Below are 19484 nucleotides of genomic sequence, written 5' to 3' on the forward strand. Positions count from 1 at the left end.
AAAAATGACCGAAAATTTTGTCTCTTTATTATTAGAAATTAGAAAAAGAAAAGAAAATATAGAGATAGATAGCTTTAGCTATGTACCTAGACATAATGTATATCTAGAATTCTACATACGTAGGAAAAGCTATGTATTTGGAAAAGCAGAACGTCTTATAATTTGGAACTGAGAGAGCATTAGAGCTTGAGGACAAAAATAAGATTAAGAGGATAATTTAGGAAGTTAGAATGAGCATTTTCCAACAGAGAAGCCTGGCTGCGACCGGAAATCCCGGTGGTCCGGCCCATAGATTTGTAGTGTCAGCGACGGCCCAATTTGACCGTTGGTTCGTTAACGCATGGTTCGGGTGGCCCAGCCAGAGAATGGGAGTATTACTGTTCCTAAAAAAGAATTTATTACTGTCCGAGTTATGCCAGGCACCGTTATCAGGAAACTCGCAGCGGCGTCGCTGACACGTTTTGTTTGGCTTCGAGATGTCGTCCAGAGGAGTCTAGGACGAACCAGTTGCTGGGTGTGGGTGGAGTCCCATGCAATCTTCCTTTCGGTGTCCCCGTGCGTCAGATTATGTATCTTCTGCCACATTTTCTACGCGCCACCGCCACACATGCAGAATAGTTGAATAATGTATGTCCTGTGTCTTCCTAACCACATAAGTATACCGATGGTTCTCGAACTTGTTCGGCTGTGTTATCCGACTTACAAATTGATCATTCAAGTTCTTAAACTTGTTCATCTGCGTCATTCCGGTCTTTAAACTCTTAAATCGCTCATTTAGATTCTCAAACTTGTTCGGTTATCATCTAGGTGCCTAAACTTGCAAATCACCCGTTTAATTCCTCAAACTTGTTCAAGCTTGTTCAGTTGTATCATGCGGACCCTAAATATTGTAAACTTGTAAATTTAATATATATTTATAGAAGTATCCAAAAATTATAAATGTAATTTTGTTAGACTCCCGGTAACATATGCTTTAAATTAGAATAAAATAATTCACCATGTAGTTTCTATTTTTAACTCCATAGTTCAATAACTAAATAGGCACATACATTTTTAAAAATATACATGCCTATTTAGTCATTTTACTACATAGTTAAAAATAAAAAGTATATGATGATTTCTTTTAATATAATTTTAAAGTACATGTTATCAGGAGTTTAACAAAATTAGATTTACAATTTTTGGATAGCTCTATAAATATATATTGAATTTACAATTTTACAATATTTACAATATTTAGGGATCGGGATAACAACAACTAAACAAGTTTGAGGACCTAAACATGTGATTTGCATGTTTAGGGACCTAGATGATACAGCCGAACAAGTTCGATGACCAAAATGAGCGATTCACGAGTTTAGAGACCGGGATGACAGATGGACAAGTTTGAGGACCTAAACGGTCGTTTTACGAGTTTAGGGACTAGGATGACACAGCCAAACAAGTTTAATGACCGTCATAGGTCCGAGAGAGAGAGAGAGGAGCGTTGTTTAAGATAAGGTCAGAGTGTCCATAAGGAAATGGTACACCAGTTGAAAATGTAAGTCGTCATTTCGAAGATATTGGCAATGTTTGGATATTGCCTCCAACAAGCCGACTTAATATCTGGCTAGCCAGCAAATTTAGCTGTTGCTTCTTTCTAGCCCAAAGTTTGGCCAGCCTAAAAAATTTGGCCAACTCCAGCTACACGCTACAGTGTACGAGGGCTGTTAGTTTGGCCGGGCTGCATGTCTATTTTCTAGCTGAGGCGCTCTTCGAACAATGCTACGGTTATGCGCCAACTGAACATGGTTAGGCTTTTTATGGTGGAAACCTACCCGTTGCTTTAAGATCTCGATTTGGCATGGTTTTTTGAGTTTCCCTCAATTTATTCATGATTCAACAGCGCTATCCTTTTAGTGATAGACAACATGCTGATCAACACAGTGAGGTCGCGAGGAGATTTTCCAAATAGACGACACCAACAGCAAGGCGTTTGTAGTGACTCCGAGATTTTCCAAGTAGATGATGTGTCCATCGATAATAAGGTGTTTGTGATTCGTCAATATATATCTCAAGATTTGTCAGTCTAACTCAGTCCTTCGTAGGTACTCACGTGAGTAAGATGTGTGCAGGTTCATAAGAGTAGTGAATGTAGACTCATATATATATGAGCTTCTGCGTCTGTACCATACTGGTCTTAGAAAAAAAAAAGAATCAATACTTATGCGTGACGTGGTTCGAAATTTGTGGATAAACAAACTTCTAATGACAATATCTAAAAAAACATATATTTGATTTAAATTTGTTTTCACCACAATGTTCTTTGTAGTATTATCTGATTTAATAATGTTGGAGCCTAATTCCAAGAAATATTGAACAGACGACGCATAATTGCCGAATAATCTATGAGCCGCAAATGTCCATATGGCTGTACAACAAATTATACGTCCTGTTCCAACTTGCGTCAATGGCTTCGTTCGCGTGCTCTTAAATCCGGCTTGATCCGCTTATTTTTTCATCCGGAACAGTATTTTTCTCTCACAAATTCATCCAGCATTACTCCAAACCATCCAGATTCCTCCAGAATTCAGACAAGCGAACATGCCCAATATTTGCTTGTAATAAAACATAAACGTGCCAGTATAATAATACGCGGATTCATCGTGAAATTATAGCGCAAAGAATATTCGGTCTCTAGTATGTTTGACACTTGCGCATGATAGGGACTAATAACGCTGACTATAAACTGGAACAGTATTTTTTTCTCACACCAAACCAGCCAGCAATAAATAATCCACGATCGTTTACTACGAAAGGAACAGACTGTACGCTGATCTAGCGTGCCTATTCATGTCACCGTCGAGCAGGGAGCCCCGGCGAATGAAACTGCATGCAGGTCAGCTGATGTCGCCGGTCCAAATAGGAACAGTGGATGAAATGAAAACGCTTTCGTCTTCATAGTACAGGGATATGCCGGCATTTTGCTGACCTGCTGACCAGCAGCAACAGTAGGCATCAGCGCACGAGGGCAAACGATTGCGCGCGCGGACCCGTGCGTGCCTCCGAATTTTTTATTTTTTAGCCTATTTTTTGAAAAAAATTTACAAATATGCCGCTGGAGATATGATTTCAAAATCTGAACTCTTAGCTCGGTATCATCGTTGGTGACGCCAAGCTTACACGTCTCGACGTCTAGGTCAGGACCACGTTGGCGGCGTGGACGCTGACATGACAGCCATCTCAGCGCCGTGGATCTTGACGCCAAGCTCGGTGCCATGGATCTTGGTGCCGTGATTATTTGTGCTGAACCATGTGTTACGTATGGGCCCTTCCTTTCTCTCTTTCTCTCTTCCTCTCTGTTGAGCCAGGGTGCCGCCACCGCTGTCGCACCGCAGCGTCCGCCGCCGCGCGTTGCCCCGGCCACCGCGCCCGCTCCCGCGCCAGCCCCAGCCCCCGCCCCCGCCCGCCACCGCGCCCGCAACAGTGCCGGCCGCCCGCAGCCCCAGGCCGCTCACGCCGCCTCGCCGCACGGAGCGCCGGCCGTCCCGCGCCCGCCGTGCGCCACCGCCGGCCCCGGCCCCTGCAGCGCCCGGCCGTGCCACCACCGGCCTGGCTCATCGCCCTCACCCACGCCCGGTGTCCACTGCGACTCCGTCCTAGGGCCATCGATCTCGGCGTCCGCTGCGACTCCGTCGATGTCCGTGACCCCGTCCACATTCCTGCCGTCGGCCATCCTAGGACCGAGGGTGGTGGCCTTTGGCAAGGGCTGAGGGGAGGGGGTGCTATCCGCCTAGAAGGCCGTAGTAGCCGCGATGCTCGAACAGTTCGGATAGGGCTGTTTGCCTACAGCGTCGCCTGCTCAAGCTCTTGAACTCGTTGGACTGGTAAAAATTGTTCATATGCAATGTACGTACTTAGTTAGCTTTGATTTAGTGTAGTAGTTTTGGCATTTGTTATTTATTAGTTAATGTGATGACTCAGGTAGTTGATTTAGTTAGTGATCTAGTTTGGACATGTCAGAAGGTTGAAGAGCACGAGTACAGACCTCCTTGGGCGTGAGGTTGGCGAGCAAGGGGCTCGCACTTCTGGAGTTCTAATCTCCTGGCTCCAACAAGAGTTCGCACAGTGCCCCGAGGAGGGAGATGAGGAGACAGTTGGGTACTACTGCTGGGCGTGGATCCTACACATGTTTGCCTGCGTTCTCTTCCCCAACGCCACAGGTGACACTACGTCATGGATGTGGGTCCATTGCCTTAATGAGTGGGACCAAGCGGGTCAGTACAGCTGGGGCTCTGCAGTGTTGGGTTTTCTTTACCGGTAGCTTTGCGAGGCATGTCATCAGTCTTCGTCCACAGCGTCACTTGGTAGATGCGTGTACCTACTCCAGTTGTGGATATGGGCTCGTCTACCAGTTGGCCGTCCTGAGGTTCTGGCTCGTCGTAAGTGGTTCCTAGGTCAGCCTCCACGTCGGCAGCCGATGTGGGCGTACCTTTGGGACCAAGTTAGGGTTCCGCACGTGAGGTTACAGCGAGCGTACATTGAGTTCACGAACGAGCTAGACACGCTCACGGTGTCTATTGTAAGTAAATTTTATTTCCCATGCTGGTTTGAAATGGTTTAGTATAGCATCTAACATCTTGTTTGGACATGTTGCAGGTATCGTGGGAGCCGTACGATAGAGAGGGGGCACATCCTTTTTAGTTGAGCAACATGTGTGGGTGTGACGATGACTTCTATAGGATGAGGTGCCCTCTAATCTATTTCTATGCTGTTGAGTTCCACCTGCTAGATAGAGTTGCACGCTAATTTAGAGTGAGACAGCTTTGGCCAATGACTCCGTTCTCGACTGGCGTTGACATACACAAGTGTTTTGTTATTTTAATTGTCTCATGATGATCCATTTCCCTTAATATGGTGACATGTACATGGATTGAAGTAATAATGACATACGTGCAGGTTGGATCGTCAGAAGAACAGAAAGATTTTTGATTGGGAGAAGCACCCCAGTACTACATTAAACAATGGGAGCTGTTGCACGACAATGTGGACGGGAACAACGAGCCGCACATGAACCATGAGTTCAGGCGCTACCAAGCTTGGTACCAACATGCGACACGTTGCAGACTGAGGCTACAATGGACAGAAGATGACTACGCCGACATCGAGTTCTCTGACGATGAAGACACGGCGTATGACCAATCTACTCGTGCAGGAAGGCAGGTGGAGGCAGGACCAATCTTGGACAGAGTGGTAAGTCAATTGTCTTATTTTTCTATGTTAAGTTGCATACCAATACATTATGCGTTAGAGGTACCTATTTTAGTTAGTGGCACCTTCGAGTCATAGCATCCTTATAATTAATTTAATCATGCAACATAATCATGCCTTCAGAAGAGGACTGGATGGAGTTTGATGCATGACCAAATGGATATTGTGATGACCTGTAGGTGACGGTACAAATTTGGATGGGTTTAGTCCTAATAGTTGTTTAGTGAATTTTTCTTCTACAAAAGAAAACAAAACTTGTTGCTATCTGTTGAGAAGTATTATTACTGAGAACTTTATTGCAGGGCAATACCCTCAAATGTTCCATTGAAGACATTGAGTGCTTTCGTCCGAGAGTCAGGGACGACGACACGCGTAGCTTCCTAGACGTAAGATTCAAAATATTCTTTCAAACAAATTATTAATACATTAAATTCTTTTAGTTAACATAATTTTGTACAACAGAGGCTGTCACATCGGCTACGCCGTGCGACTGCTCATTGTGGTTGCAGGACAGCCACGACGCAAGACGTGCATATTCCTTCCGCAGACAGAGGAGGCTTAGGTTCCTCTAGCCAAGCACCTACAGGGTCCATAGGCATTGCGTACGAGGATGAGGATGAGGACGACAACGAGGTGGACCAGAGGCACGAGGAGCTTGGCCCGTCTCAACTCTAGGATGCTCCCTCGACTCAGCCTACACAGCCTTTAGGCACTAGGTGACGCCGTCCACCTAACCCTTACACTCCAGGCACTAGCGCTCTTGGTCACAAGGGTAAGGGTAAGACTAGGAGGCAGTGAGGGTTTGTGGTAGATGTTATTACGTACTATTATGGACCTTATAGTTACTTTTTTATAACTATTTGGGACTGTATGGACATTGCGGAGTATTTGGACTATACAGGACATGTTATATTGATTGTGATGTTCAATGTTGTTGTATTGTGCTCTTTGGATGATTAAATATTTGGATTATATAATGATGTCTCTGTTTGTAACCGTGGATGCTCCTGAAATAAGGGAAACTCTTGCAAATTTTTTTTGTGAATCATTAATTATACTACACTGCTAAAAAGGACAAATATAGTACATAGATTAAATGTAAATTCATTAGAACATGTATAGTCCAATCGTATCGTACAAACGCTTTGCAGATGAATTTAGCCTTTTCAGTAACAGTGAACGAATCTAGGCTTTTCAGACAATGGAAATAGACTTTTCAGTTACAAGGACGAGGAGTACGATGACAACAGTGATTTATCACTTCACTTACATAGTACACCTATAGCATCTAGTCTTTTTAGTGATTTATCATGTCAACGATGAATAGACTTTTCAGGACACGAATCTAGGCTTTTTAGTGTCCATTGAAATAGGCTCTTCAGTAAACTAATTAGGCTTCTTGTGACCACTTATAACACATTGAAACGGCAACTAAACCTACCTCTGCCTATATATACGTAATGTTGGATGCATTGCTACTTACTTCCCAACTAGTATTTTCTTTCGTTGCAGTACCAATGTCTGGAGGGTCGTCCAGAGAGAGAGGAAAGGGGAAGGAAACTACCATTGTGTGGGAGGGTTCTCTTGGTCCCGATTTCTTTGAGGAAGCTCTTTATGAGAGGTTTTCAGTTGAGAGCAAAATTGATTTCACCAAAGAAGCACCACTGAGATGATATGATGAACGAAAAGAAGAGTGGCCAAAATGCATGCATGGTGAGGACTGCCTAGTGCAGATGTTCACCGAGGAAATAGATGGAGGTCATTGTTTCTTCAAATGTCCGCGAGCATGGGTAATTGCTATTACTATTTGTTTCTTCAATATGTTCGTCTTCTATACAACTTACATGACATACTTATTGCAGTCTTCCTAGGCCGAAGAAAACTGTGGGTTCACTAGGTAGGTCGATCCTTGACCTATTTATCCGCATGCGGAGTACATCTACTACCTGCTGGACCGTATCTTCGATCTAGAAAGAGAAGTTAGAAGTGGTTACCAGGACGACGAACAGGACGACAACAACAATGGTGCCGGTTCATAGGAGACACTCTGCAATGATCCATATTGCACCTGCCCTAATCACAAGAACAAGAGGCCTCAACCGTCACCCCCGCCACCACCACCACCAACAATGGGAGGCTACTATGGAGAAGGTGCAACACAATTTGCTATGTGACCACACTACTAGGACGACCCTATCTTATTCACATGGCACATCTATGTGTTTGTTGTTTGGTTTAATTACCTAAGGCATGTTAGGTTTAGTCGAAGGAACTATGTACCCTTGTTTGGTACATGTTATCACCCACCATTTCTTGTGCTTGTTGTTCGCTTCAATTACCTAAGGCATATTAGGTTTAGTTCAAGACCTCTGTACCCTAGTTCGGTACATGTTCGCACATGTCATTTCATGTGTTTTGTGTGTTGAATTATATAATGCCCTACTTCGTTAGGTTTTGTTTGCAACACGTGATCACATTTCACTACATCCGTAATATTAAACTGAATATTATGACCACAAATAATGAATACAACTACGTAATGAAAAGTCCAATACTATGACACATTAAACAACACAATAATACTAGAAGTACGTGCCGACAAACTAAATAACGCAGTATATGACCTAAGCATGCTCATACTTAAAGTGCATTACATGACAACACAATGAAAAGTCCAACAGTAGACAATATTGTTCATGAATAAACCATAGAACTAGCAAGTCATGGAGACTACTGAGTACAACGAGGTCACTTTTCCTTCCTCAGGGCATCAGGATTCTCCTCCATCGCTGCTTTCACTTGGCGTGTATGCTCAAGCTTCTTCTCCCTCTCCTCCCTATACACAGCAACATGCCTCCTTCCCTCCTCTTCCTTGTTCTCCTTTTTTGCAGCCTCCTCTCCGCATCTCTTCTCCATCATCTCCTTGTCCTCTGCCTCCTACCGCAATAGTTTATGCATCCATTCCTTGTCTTTAGGCTTGATCGCAGTGTCGATCCACTGCTCAAAATCACAGAGCGTGGAGGGGTCTGCAAAAAATGCAATTGTTATAAAACAAAAAAATCATGCAAGATGTCATATGACACAAACATCAATTCCTCACCATCTTGTTAATGCGGCGCTAACGAAGTGTAGGCTCAAGCGCAAAATTGGAACACATCCAATATCTCTGCCTATACGTGTCCTCTTCATCGGACTTGGCTACCTTGCAAGGATCACCGCAAAAGCACATGAGCACTGGAACACCACTAGGCAGAGGCAATGGGTCGAAGGCATTTTCGGTCATCCGGCCATAACTATAATTTTGCCATTTTTGTTCTAAGAACAGAAATCAATTAACATTAAACCCTACACCTAGGGTTTCCCATTTGATCGAACAACAATGAACCCACAACATAACAACATGCGACGAGGCTATCTTGGTTTGCTAGCTTTTCTACGCCTTGGCATCCTACAGTGTATAATATAAATATTAAAATTGCATGAAACCCTAAGTAATGACGATTCTTAAGTTGAAAAATCTAACTAATACATACCGAATCGATGTGAAAAGAAACTAGGAGGAAGCGAGGATACCTTGCTCTTGAAGATCTACGAATCAAATCAAAGTTTCTAAGGTCCAACAAGCCGATTTGTGAGGTAGGGCGAAGTGGGGAGACAAAAAAACCCGAGAGGGAGGAGAAAGAAGAGGAAGAAGGCTCGGGCAGGAAGGCTGGGGGCCGGGTTAAAACACCACCTCGGCGCCATAGATCTTGGCGCCGTTCTCGGTGCCAATAACCATGGCGTCAAGCTCGGCGCCAATAACCACGGCGCCGAGCTCGGCGCGAAGATCTACGGCGCGTCATCGCCACGTCTGTGTCGAGCCCAAGACCTAGGCGCTAGAATCTATGGCGTCGAGACGTGTAAGCTTGGCGTCACCAATGATGGCGCTGAGCTAAAGGTCCAGATTTTGAAATCATACCTCCAGGGGTATATTTGTGAAAAAATTTCAAAAAATGGCTAAAAATAAAAAAACTTTCGGTGCGTGCCTCTGCTTTCTTCCCCTTCTTCCCGGTGTTGCATTCAGGGTTGACAGACAAACAGGATCTTTGCATCGTGCCACGCCACAGCAGATGCCAGGTCATGGCGACCTAGTACTACGACTACGACTAGGGCGACTAGGAGGGTCATTCCAAATGAATAGTGTTAGATTCCATATCATATCTCTGTCCCATGTGGTCCACATGGGACGGGCGGCGGAACATGCATTCTCTATGTCCCACTAGAACGAGGCGACCAGAATTTTGCTTGCGCGGAAAAGGGGAAGAAACCACACACACGCACAGCGTCATGGATGACGTCGTGGAAATCATCCTCTCCGGATCTACCTGAAGGCTACATGACACGGACATCGAGGTTTTCTCCGGTGCAAGCTAATACAAATATAGGTCTCAGACTAGAGTAAGACTGTCTCCAATAGGAGACGCATAAGAGCACCCAAACGCAAAATGGGTCTCTGACAGTATTGTATCGGTCTCTAACAGAGTACCTATATAGGAGACCCATTTTAGGTGCCAGGAGAGGTATGACCTAAATATGAATATCCTCTCTTCTAGAGACCCATTTGCAGAAAGGGTTCTCTTTTAAGTCTTGGTGTTGGAGAAGACAAAAAAATAGATATTAAAACATTTACCTATAGCGTTACCTAAATATGAAATAGGTCTTGTATTTAGGGCATGTACAACGGGTCCCTTCACCCCGTCCCTTCGGCATAGTTTTTACAGAAAACACCTCGTGAGAGTGTAGAGATGGAGCCGGCGTCGCCTCGCGAGGCGACAGGAACGTCCCGTGCTCCGAGGAGAAAAAGATGGCTCCAGCAGTGATGTACGGGCCACCTCCTCGACTCGTCGTTGCGCGGATCCCGGGTGCTCGCGCGCGCAGGTGTGATTTGCGCGCACGGGGGAAGGTGCTCTCGCACCCAAATCTTCTCCATATGTACCTAGTGAAGGTGAAGCATTGCCAGGTCCTTTCTTCTTCCTCGCCGTTCACCGCCATCCTTCGGCGACCGCTATGTTGAGCGCATCGGCTAGGAAGAGCAAGCTAGTTGGCGCAAGTAAGAAGAGCAAGGGCGCCTCGGCTGCTGCTACGGTGACGGCTACGGCCCCAATGCACACATCCGGTCATGGAAGTGGCTCGATGGCGGTGGCCCGCAACCTCGGTCATGGTGGCGGCTCGGCCTCAGGCGTGGATTCTACGGGCCAAACCCTAGGTCGTGGAAGCAGATCAGCGTCGGCGGCAGCGGCGTCCCGCCCTATCTTTGGTGGTCTCGGGTACAGCGCAGCGATGGATCCATCCTCCATTGATGGATCTGGCGGAGCTGCCTTCCTCGGCCCGGCGACAGCTCCATCATTGGATGGTGGGTTTTCATTCCCCCTTCATCATCTACTGCTTGGTTGGAATTAGGCATCGTTGATCCGATTTCTCCATCGTTTGGGCGTTCAGCAAGTTGGGATCCATCATGGTAATATCTATCTTTTATGCTATTTGGATTAGTGTCAGCTCATAGTTCAGATTTCAGAGTTTCACAAAAAAAAATTAGTGTCAGCTCATAGTTCAGAGTTCACATAAATAATTTTAGAGTTCAGATTTCAGAGTTCCACAAATAATTTTAGTGTCAGCTCATAGTTGAGATTTCAGAGTTCACATGAAAAATTTTACAGTTCAGATTCCAGAGTTCATATTTTTAGAGTTCCACAAATAATTTTAGTGTCAGCTCATAGTTCATATTTTAGATTTCAGAGTTTTATATAGCTGCCCAGTGTTCATTTTGTTTCATTTACAGTGTGATGGAGCGAGTGTTTCACTTATCTGAATCTTTGTTGTGTGGTGGTCTCATTTATTTGAATCTCTGCATTTACAAAATCAATAGCCTGAATGTAATGTTTGGGTAATTTGGACTTCATATATGCATTGGTAATGAAATTAACTATGCCCTGTAGCATACTTAGTCTTGATGGTTATTCATGCATTGCTAGAAAACACTCTTGTATTATTAGTTTCAAGGTTTGGGGAGTTATAGTATTTTGGTAATCAACCACACAATTTTCGCCAACTAGCTTGCTCTTTTCTAGCCGATGCCGATGAAGACCCACGTCCATCTAATGGGTTTCTGAGCTCTTACACGATTTTCATGAAAAAATGTCTGATGCATGTTTAACCTGAACAAACATTCCATCTAATGGGTTTCTGATGCATGTTTAACCTGAACAAACGATTTTCTAGCCGATCTACCTTGTTGGACGGCATTCTACTATATTCAAGTATCTGAGTATGTTCTGGATAGCATTCTATTGTATTGAAGTCTGTTCCCTTTTGTTTAGTTGAAGTATCTGCGTTGGATGCGATGGCGGCGGCCCCAGCCCATACCCTCGGTCGCGGTGGCTTCTCGGTGTCGATGGCTCTCTCTCTCAGTCGTGGTGGTGGCTCGGTGCTGATGGCCCGCTCTCTCGGATGTGGCGGCAGCTCAGCAGCAGCAGGGACCCGCCCAACCACCAGTGGTGTCGGCAAGGGCGCGGCGATGGTGCCATCCTCCATTGATGGATCCAGCATTGGTGGCTTCCCCAGCATAGATGGATTTCCGTTCCCTCATTCACTGTCTCAAGCCTGGTTTGATGCGGCCGGCAGTGATCCCTCTTCTCCTGTATCATGGTAATGCCTCTTCTCCTGGTTTGTGATTTTTTTCAATTTACAATCATTGTTTAAGATCCAGTAGAAGAATAACATATATTGGATAGATGATTGTGCTACATTCTGCAACTTTTTGGATAGATGATTCCGCTATATTCTGCAACATATTGGATAGATGATTGTGCTATATTCTGCAACATATTGGATAGATGTTTGTACTGTGCTATATTCTGCAACTCAAAGCCATAGTGGTTATTGTTTGTTTCCTGCAGGGACAAAGATCCACGTCCATCTGGTGGTTTCATGAGCTACTTCGAAAATCAGCCACACAACTTTCATTTGGTCGGTGCACCTATTCACAACAGCCCTTTGAATAGACCACTGTCCACCAACAATGATGCAAGTTCACAGCCTGAAGTAGAAATATTACTTGACAATGACAATGTGAGGACTAAGAAGAGGATCCTATGGACAGAGGAAGAGGATCTTAGATTGATGAGCGCTTGGATAGAACATTCAACAGACTCTACCTGTGGAGCCGATAAGGGTGGTAACCAGTATTGGGGTGAGGTTGTTGAATCCTACAACAAGACTACCCCACCACTTCGAAAGAGAAATCTAAAGCAATGCAAGGATAGATGGCACAAGATTAATAGGTGGACGGGCCTCTTTGAATGTGCTTATGTAAAGGCTCGCAGAGTATTTACAAGTGGATATTCTGATCAAATGTGGATTGATGCAGCCCACAAGTTCTATGTGGAGGACAACAAAGATGCAAAACTAGGACCCTTTGTTGGGATTGAGGTTTGAAAAATTTGTCGAGAAGTGTCAAAGTGGAAAACATACAATGAAGAGCTGAGGAATGCACGTAAAAGGAAATCATTTCACCTTGAAGAAGAAAGGGATCAGGAAAATGATGAAAGTTTGGAAGAGATGCCAAATCGACCAATGGGTCAGAAGGCAGCTAAAAAGGCAAGTCAAAAGGCTCCAGCAGTGAAGATAATGGTAACTCAAAGGAATCTACTATTGATCTAGACAAATTAGGCAAATTCCAGGAGGAAACAAATGCAAACCGTATGAAGATATTGGAACTGCAGCAGAAGCTATCATTTGAGAAGCTTGAGACCACAAAACTTGCCCACCTTACTGCACAAGAGACCAAAAAGGGAAAGATGCTTGAGAAAGAATCAAAGATGATGGAGGCTTATAACAGCCTCATCTTACAAGATACAAGGATACAAGTTCAATGTCCAATGTGGAAAAGGCGGAGCGAGTTGCTGCCATGAAGTGTCTTAGGAAGGCCCTTTTTCCTGAAAGTGACTGAACAGGTAACTTGAGCAACCTGTACACCTCTACACCTGCCATGAAGAATTTGAGCAACCTGAACCTCTCATTTTTGTAGGACATGGTGTGATCTACCTGATGCTGTCATCTGAGTGCTATCTACTATTTACCTGAATGTGAATGTGCTATCTATCTACTAGTGACTGTGAATGTGAATGTGAACATGTCATTTGAATGTGCTATCTAAATGTGAACATGTCATCCTGAAAGTGGCTGTGAATGTGCTATCTATCTGAATGTGAACATGCCATTTCAATGTGAATATGCTATCTATCTGAATGTGAATGTGCTATCTAAATGTGAATGTGCTATCTAAATGTGAATGAGCTAGCTGCTGCTATTAATTCATTTCTACTGTCAGTTCTGAAGAATCATGATCAGGCCTTTTTTAGAAAACTGAATGCTGCTAGCTCATTCTATTGAGTATTGATAAAACTGATGAGTTCTTGAAGGAGGTTAGCTATTGTTGTTGTGAATGAACCTCATAGTTGACCAACGCTTCTACCTGAAAATCTAAGTATGTTGCTGCTGTTACTAATTTTTACCAAGCTCTATTAGTGTTGCGAGCTACTTTTGTGGAATTGGACAAGGACTGAGATCATATCAACCTGTTGCATGCTATCATTTTTTTCTTTTAAATTAGCTGAGTTGCCATATGATTTTGTTTCCTCTCATGATGTATGGAGCTAAGTTGACGTATGGAGCTATCATGTTGATTTCTGAAACTAGTGTGCAGGCTTACATAGTGTCGGGTTCATAAACCCGGGGTCTCTCGGGGACCGGCTTTCGCCAGGGCTCGGCCCAGAAAAATAGCATGTAGTTCATGGGCCGACCCAAGAGTCTAAAACATGACGAGCCGGAAGGACAGTGGTCTGCCCGAAAGAACAAACGCCCACTCGTCAACTTCTTCGGCCCACCTCTTCGACCGGAGCACTCGCTTCGGACACCAGCCGCCTCCGGACGGTCTCACCGATCGGAAGGACTGGCCCAAAACACTGCTTCCTACTTTGACCTCTCGTCTCCGACCAGGGACCCCGTAGGAAGCCTGCTTACCGCTCTTCTCCGACTGGCGCGGCCAGGGCCGACTAGAGCCATCCGACCAGGGACGTCCGCTCGGAAGGGACCAGGAACGAACAAAGAAGGCAGCACATAAGTCAAACCACGATAACAGGGACCATACCCTGTACGCCTACGGAAACAGTGCTCCACAACCATCCTGACACAAACAGTATTGTAGGCGTCGATATTTATGTCTACAGTATTGTAGGCGCCGTTGGACTCCCGTATGGCAAAAAGCCCCCCCACATGCCTCTGAGCATCGATAGTACTGTGGGCGCCAGGATTCACCATACCTAGTACACGTGGTAGGGCTCCTCACATACCAACAGTATTTTGCAGGTACCGACATCCACCCTTCCTGAAGAAGCCAACGCAACCTCCCATGTGCACCTGACGTTCTACAGTGATATCAACAGTATTGTGGGCGCCTACCATCATCACTATCCTCATCGGCGTGGGCAACAAGGCTTAGAAACATCCGTACTCTCTCCCTCTCACCTGTAAAGCCATCCCCTTCCATCTATAAAAGGGAATGCACTCCCTCCAACGAAAGGGGTCAACTTCCTTCAAGTTGAAATTCACTAGATCGATAGCTGACAACCCCTCAAGCACACGCTTGAACACCTAGCTCATAGCGGAGATTCGGTCGCCCTCGGCCCTTCCGGTCGGACCCGACCGGGCCTCTCATACACCCCACCTTTCTCCTTCTCGTTTGTAACCTCACTACAGACTTCGAGCACCTGGGCTCAGGAATAAGGTCACTGACCGACCCAAATCGAACGTAGGACATGTTGCCTGAACCAGTATAAATCCTGTGTCATTGAGTGCTAGGCCACCTCCGATCACAACGTACATCAAAACTATAAATATTCACTAGTTGGTCACTTTCTGTACCGACACATAGTGTTCCATTTTTTTTAAAAAAAATATATGACTTATATTAATTTATATTGATGGTTTTAAAATAAATATTGTAATCATGTTCATCTAATTTATTTTTGATCCATTTCTATCAAATAGCAACACAATGGTATACAAAATAGTGTTCACGGTTGATCTAGCTATATGCAAAGCATTAAACAGCTTGCATACAGTGCAACAGACTCTTTATTGTATGACCTGTCTTTTTAGCTATCTGTTTGCTAGATTCAAGGGTGTTGCAGACGACCTTCCGTCTGTGAGTTATACGTGCCCTTATGTTCATAATCAGGCGGCGGCAGCAAATACGACGGGGGCAAGGCGGCAAACCGCGATGGAAGTTTCTGCTGTGGAATTCTGCGGGAGATTTGATGCGAGTGCCACGCGCGGAGTTCCTCGCGTTGGCAGAAATAGCGTGGGTGCGCGTGTGGTCCTGGTCCCGAAAGATGGATCAGCTCTGCAATGTGTTCTCCGATTGCTGCTTGCCGCGTCGAGTCCTCTGCAAGTCTCTCTGACACCTATTGTTGGGAGGGAGTTCGTATTTCATTAGTCTGTTTTAGAGCCCGTTTGGCCATGCTCTGACCGGCTCCGGCTCCTCTGACTCTTCTCTGTTTATCTCTGGTAGCGATACTGTTCATCAGAGTTGTTTTTCTCTCTCCTTCTTTTCTCTCTCACTGACAACGCCAGAGTCAGAGAAGCTCGTTTTTTTCTCCTTCGGCTCCGGCTCCTGTGCTCTACAGTTGCGCTACAGTATGAGAGCCAGAGCCGGTGGGAGCCGCACCAAACGCTCCTTTAGTAGTAGCTTAGCTGGTATGGCGTCGCAGCCAGCCGGAGGAGTCTGTCCTCTTCGAGAAACTATTGAAGTGATTCTCTAGTAGTAGAAGTGTCATGTGTACTAGGTAACTTATTCTGAAGTGTGGTGGTGGTCTCAGCTTTCATTGTAATAATTGTCTGTTTCTTGGCTAATATAAATCATGTACAGAGATCTCCTGCAATAATTGTTTTTGCTCTCGAGCTTGTGTTTATTTTCAACTTCTAAAATTTAGCCCCTGTCATATTGGATGTTTGGACGTCTACATAGAGTATTAAATATAGATTAATTACGAAACTAAATGCACAGATGGAGACTGTTTTGCGAGGCGAGTTTTTTTAGGCCTAATTAGTTCATGATTTGACAACGTGGTGCTATAGTAAAGATGTGCTAATGACGGATTAATTAGACTTAATAAATTCGTCTCGCGGATTATTGACTGATTCTGTAATTTATTTTTGGGGCTCTTGCGTTTGTACCCTTATTTTGTATCGAAATTGTGATTTTGCCCCTATTTTTTTGACTTTGTGAATTTACCCCTACTGTGCCATTCACGAAGCACCAGTTTGCCCCTGCTCCGTCATCCACCCCTAACGGTGTTAAACTTTGTACAAAAGGACATAAATGCCCATGCGATTTTGCCCCTGTTTGTTATGGCTAATTGTGATTTTACCCTGATTTAAAATTAGACTTTTTTATTGTACACTGACAATTGATTAATCATATCAGAGATAAAGCATCAAAAATTGAACAAGACAAAGGACTAATGAAACACAGAAAGTGAAAGGACATCCAATGGTCCTGTGCTGCCCCTTGTGCTATACTAAAAGCATGTGCAAACAACCATCCAGCTTATGAAACACAAGTCACGTAGGGCACAAACGACAGCAGCACACTTGTACAACACAGGATGCAGCTTCAAAGCATGATTCACTAGCACGGAAGGTGATCGATTAGAGTCTCCTAGACGGCGGCAATCACATTCACATGACCATCTCGGCCGGCGGCAGCAGCGCCAGGTTGAGGTCCAGCCCTAGGCCCACGGGCGGCGCCGCGTCGAACACCACAGACGACGACGACAAACCAGAGCAGCTTCGCTCCTCCTCGCTCTTCGGCGGTAGCAACTGCAGCAGCGCCGGCGTCATCTGGCAATCAATCAAAATTATATCATCATTCACCATCACCGTTATCATTTGTCTCTCACTCTATCTGATGTTGGGAGAAATAAACAGTCAAAAGAGCAGTTGGTTGATGGTCACTTTTTCATCCACATGTCTATCTGGTTGTAGTCAAGTTTAAGTGAGGTACACTGGAACACTGAAACAAAGGCAACAAAACAGTACACGAGGTTCTAAAGGTTCAATAAAAGTAAAACAAAGATCATTGGGCCTGACCCTCTCCTGTGACTGCAAGGAGTCCATGATTATAGAACATAGGGCCAAGCAGTGCAGTCCTCAGTCCATGTAATGAATAAGATTAACTGAATTTGTGGACTCCTGTGGGTGAAGTGAAAGGAAATGTTGAAGCTCAACAGATGCGCACAATGGCCTAATTTCCTCACAAGCCTGGAAGCGCTACCAATTGTTCTGTAGTAACCAACCACACATGAACACAGGGGCTTACAGTCTGCACCGCATAGTCAGCGAAACATTCCAAACCACACAACTGTTTGTTATCCAACAGAAGTCCATACCATTTCATCCAGTAGCACTAATTAAAACCGGAACTCATTAGGTTTCCATAACGGACAAGCAAACTTTTGACTTTACTGAAATTAAAGCATATATATCCCTAAAGCGAAACTGCAACAAATCAAATAGCCAATAATTTGTCAAAGAACAGAATGGACCAGTCAACAACATTCCAAGTGGTGATAGCTACATATTGTACCCTTTGTTGTAAGTAGTCTGATTAACTAGTCTGTAGTTTTTCAGGAATAACTGTGAGGATGTATACGGCATCATAAGCCAACGTTGCTCTCATGACATGAAGACACCGGGACATGGCAAGAACACCGAGAACTCGATAGCCATTCCAATTGATGACCTTGCCTCCCTGGGCCTCAATCCTTGCATACTCATCTTCCCTGTTTGGCTGTAACAACAAGAACAGCAAACGAGCAATACATCATACAATCAGGCTAGCACCCAGACAGAATCAACAGATTGAGTGAAACAAGTAGAAGAGTTGACCCAAGAAGAGATGATGGCTCACTTTATGGTCCACGGACAGCGCCAGGGGCTGCTTGCCCCGGCAGAGCACCGCTCGCGAGTCGCCGCAATTGGCAACGATGACGTGCGATGAGCAGACGAGCGCAAGCACCGCTCGCGAGGAGGCCGCGCGCTCGCACTGCACACGGACGCCGCCGCCTGCCGCCTTGCAGCCCCGCCGTGCGGCCGCCGCGCCCGCCCACCCTGTAGCCCAACCGCGCGTCAGGGCGCTGCCGCCGGAGACCCGCCGCCGGGAGCCGCCGCCGCCCGCTCCCGATGGGCGCTGCCCGCTCCCGGTCCCACACCCCGGAGCAGCAGTCGCGCGCCGCATGCCCGCTCCGCGCCGCCACACGCCCGCACCGCCCGCGCCGCCCGCTCCCTCCGATGTGTTTTGGAGGAGTCGAGGAACAGCTGGAAGGGATAAGGGCAGCGTAGGCATTTGGTCTTTTCTTTTTAGGTTTAGAATTTTTTTAATTTATCTATTCACTAGGGATCAGACGGACATTCAAAGTAGGGGTAGACGGAGAGTTCAGTTCAAAATAACAAGGGCAAAAACACAAAGTTGAAAAAACAGGAGTACAATCACAATTGAAGTACTGGACAAGGACAAGAACACCATTTTCCCTTTATTTTTTATTAGTGTCCGAACAACCCAGGTAATATCCCTACCTGACACCTCCTAAACTTTCCCGATGATCCAGACGCTCGCTGCCCTGAGTCCATCTTCAACCCTGCCACTTTCCAAACTTGGAGGCGTATCAGCCAGCTACAGGTAAGGAGCTTTCACTTCACACGTACTTCACGTGTAATCCGTCCGTCCCAAAATTTTAACACATGAAAGGGATAACTAATTTAAAGAATACAAAAGATCCATGTGGCCATTCCACTTTTATTTTCAATATAAAATTAATTTAGTTCTCTCATATTAGGTGTTAATATCATCCGCGAACAATTAAATGCACTGTTTCATAAAGTATGAAAAGAGAACACTTACCAAATTTGTTCACATCTTTTAAAACACGAGTCTTGCACCAGAGATACTCAAACGTCATTTGGCCACGTCACAAAACGTCATTTGGCCACAGGACGACGCCCAGTACATGTTTGACGAAATGCCTCCAAGGCAAGCTGCTCACATGAACAAACGTGCCTCGCCATGACGCGCTGGAGCAGGATGAAGAGCAATGGCAGCACAGTCGTCCCAATCCCCTCCCCTACTTTCCATATGC

General features: G+C 45.2%; 1 protein-coding gene and 1 pseudogene across 1 annotated transcript; one reads left to right on the forward strand and one right to left on the reverse strand.

Annotated features, from left to right (window-relative positions):
- The first annotated feature begins 10422 nt into the window (after nucleotides 1-10422).
- LOC136480012 (glutathione S-transferase T3-like) lies at nucleotides 10423-13237 on the forward strand (annotated as a pseudogene).
- Nucleotides 13238-16935: 3698 nt separating this feature from the next.
- LOC136482035 (protein phosphatase 2C 53-like) lies at nucleotides 16936-18666 on the reverse strand. The gene is made up of 2 exons (XM_066479288.1): nucleotides 18260-18666; nucleotides 16936-18139 (listed from the first exon to the last, which is right to left on the reverse strand). The coding sequence occupies exons 1-2, from the start codon at nucleotides 18584-18586 to the stop codon at nucleotides 17957-17959; spliced, it is 510 nt and encodes a 169-aa protein (XP_066335385.1). The 5' UTR covers nucleotides 18587-18666; the 3' UTR covers nucleotides 16936-17956.
- Between the last annotated feature and the right edge of the window lie 818 nt (nucleotides 18667-19484).

Source organism: Miscanthus floridulus, chromosome 9, assembly GCF_019320115.1.
Source record: "Miscanthus floridulus cultivar M001 chromosome 9, ASM1932011v1, whole genome shotgun sequence".
Lineage (NCBI taxonomy): Eukaryota > Viridiplantae > Streptophyta > Magnoliopsida > Poales > Poaceae > Miscanthus > Miscanthus floridulus.

What these genes read in the sequence shown, in the direction of transcription:
- LOC136482035 (XM_066479288.1), bottom strand. Translation starts at nt 18,586, where the DNA reads ATGCGGCGCGCGACTGCTGCTCCGGGGTGTGGGACCGGGAGCGGGCAG. An exon ending in CGCTGTCCGTGGACCATAAA is followed by an intron (nt 18,140 to 18,259) that starts GTGAGCCATCAT and finishes TTGTTGTTACAG; the next exon opens with CCAAACAGGGAAGATGAGTA.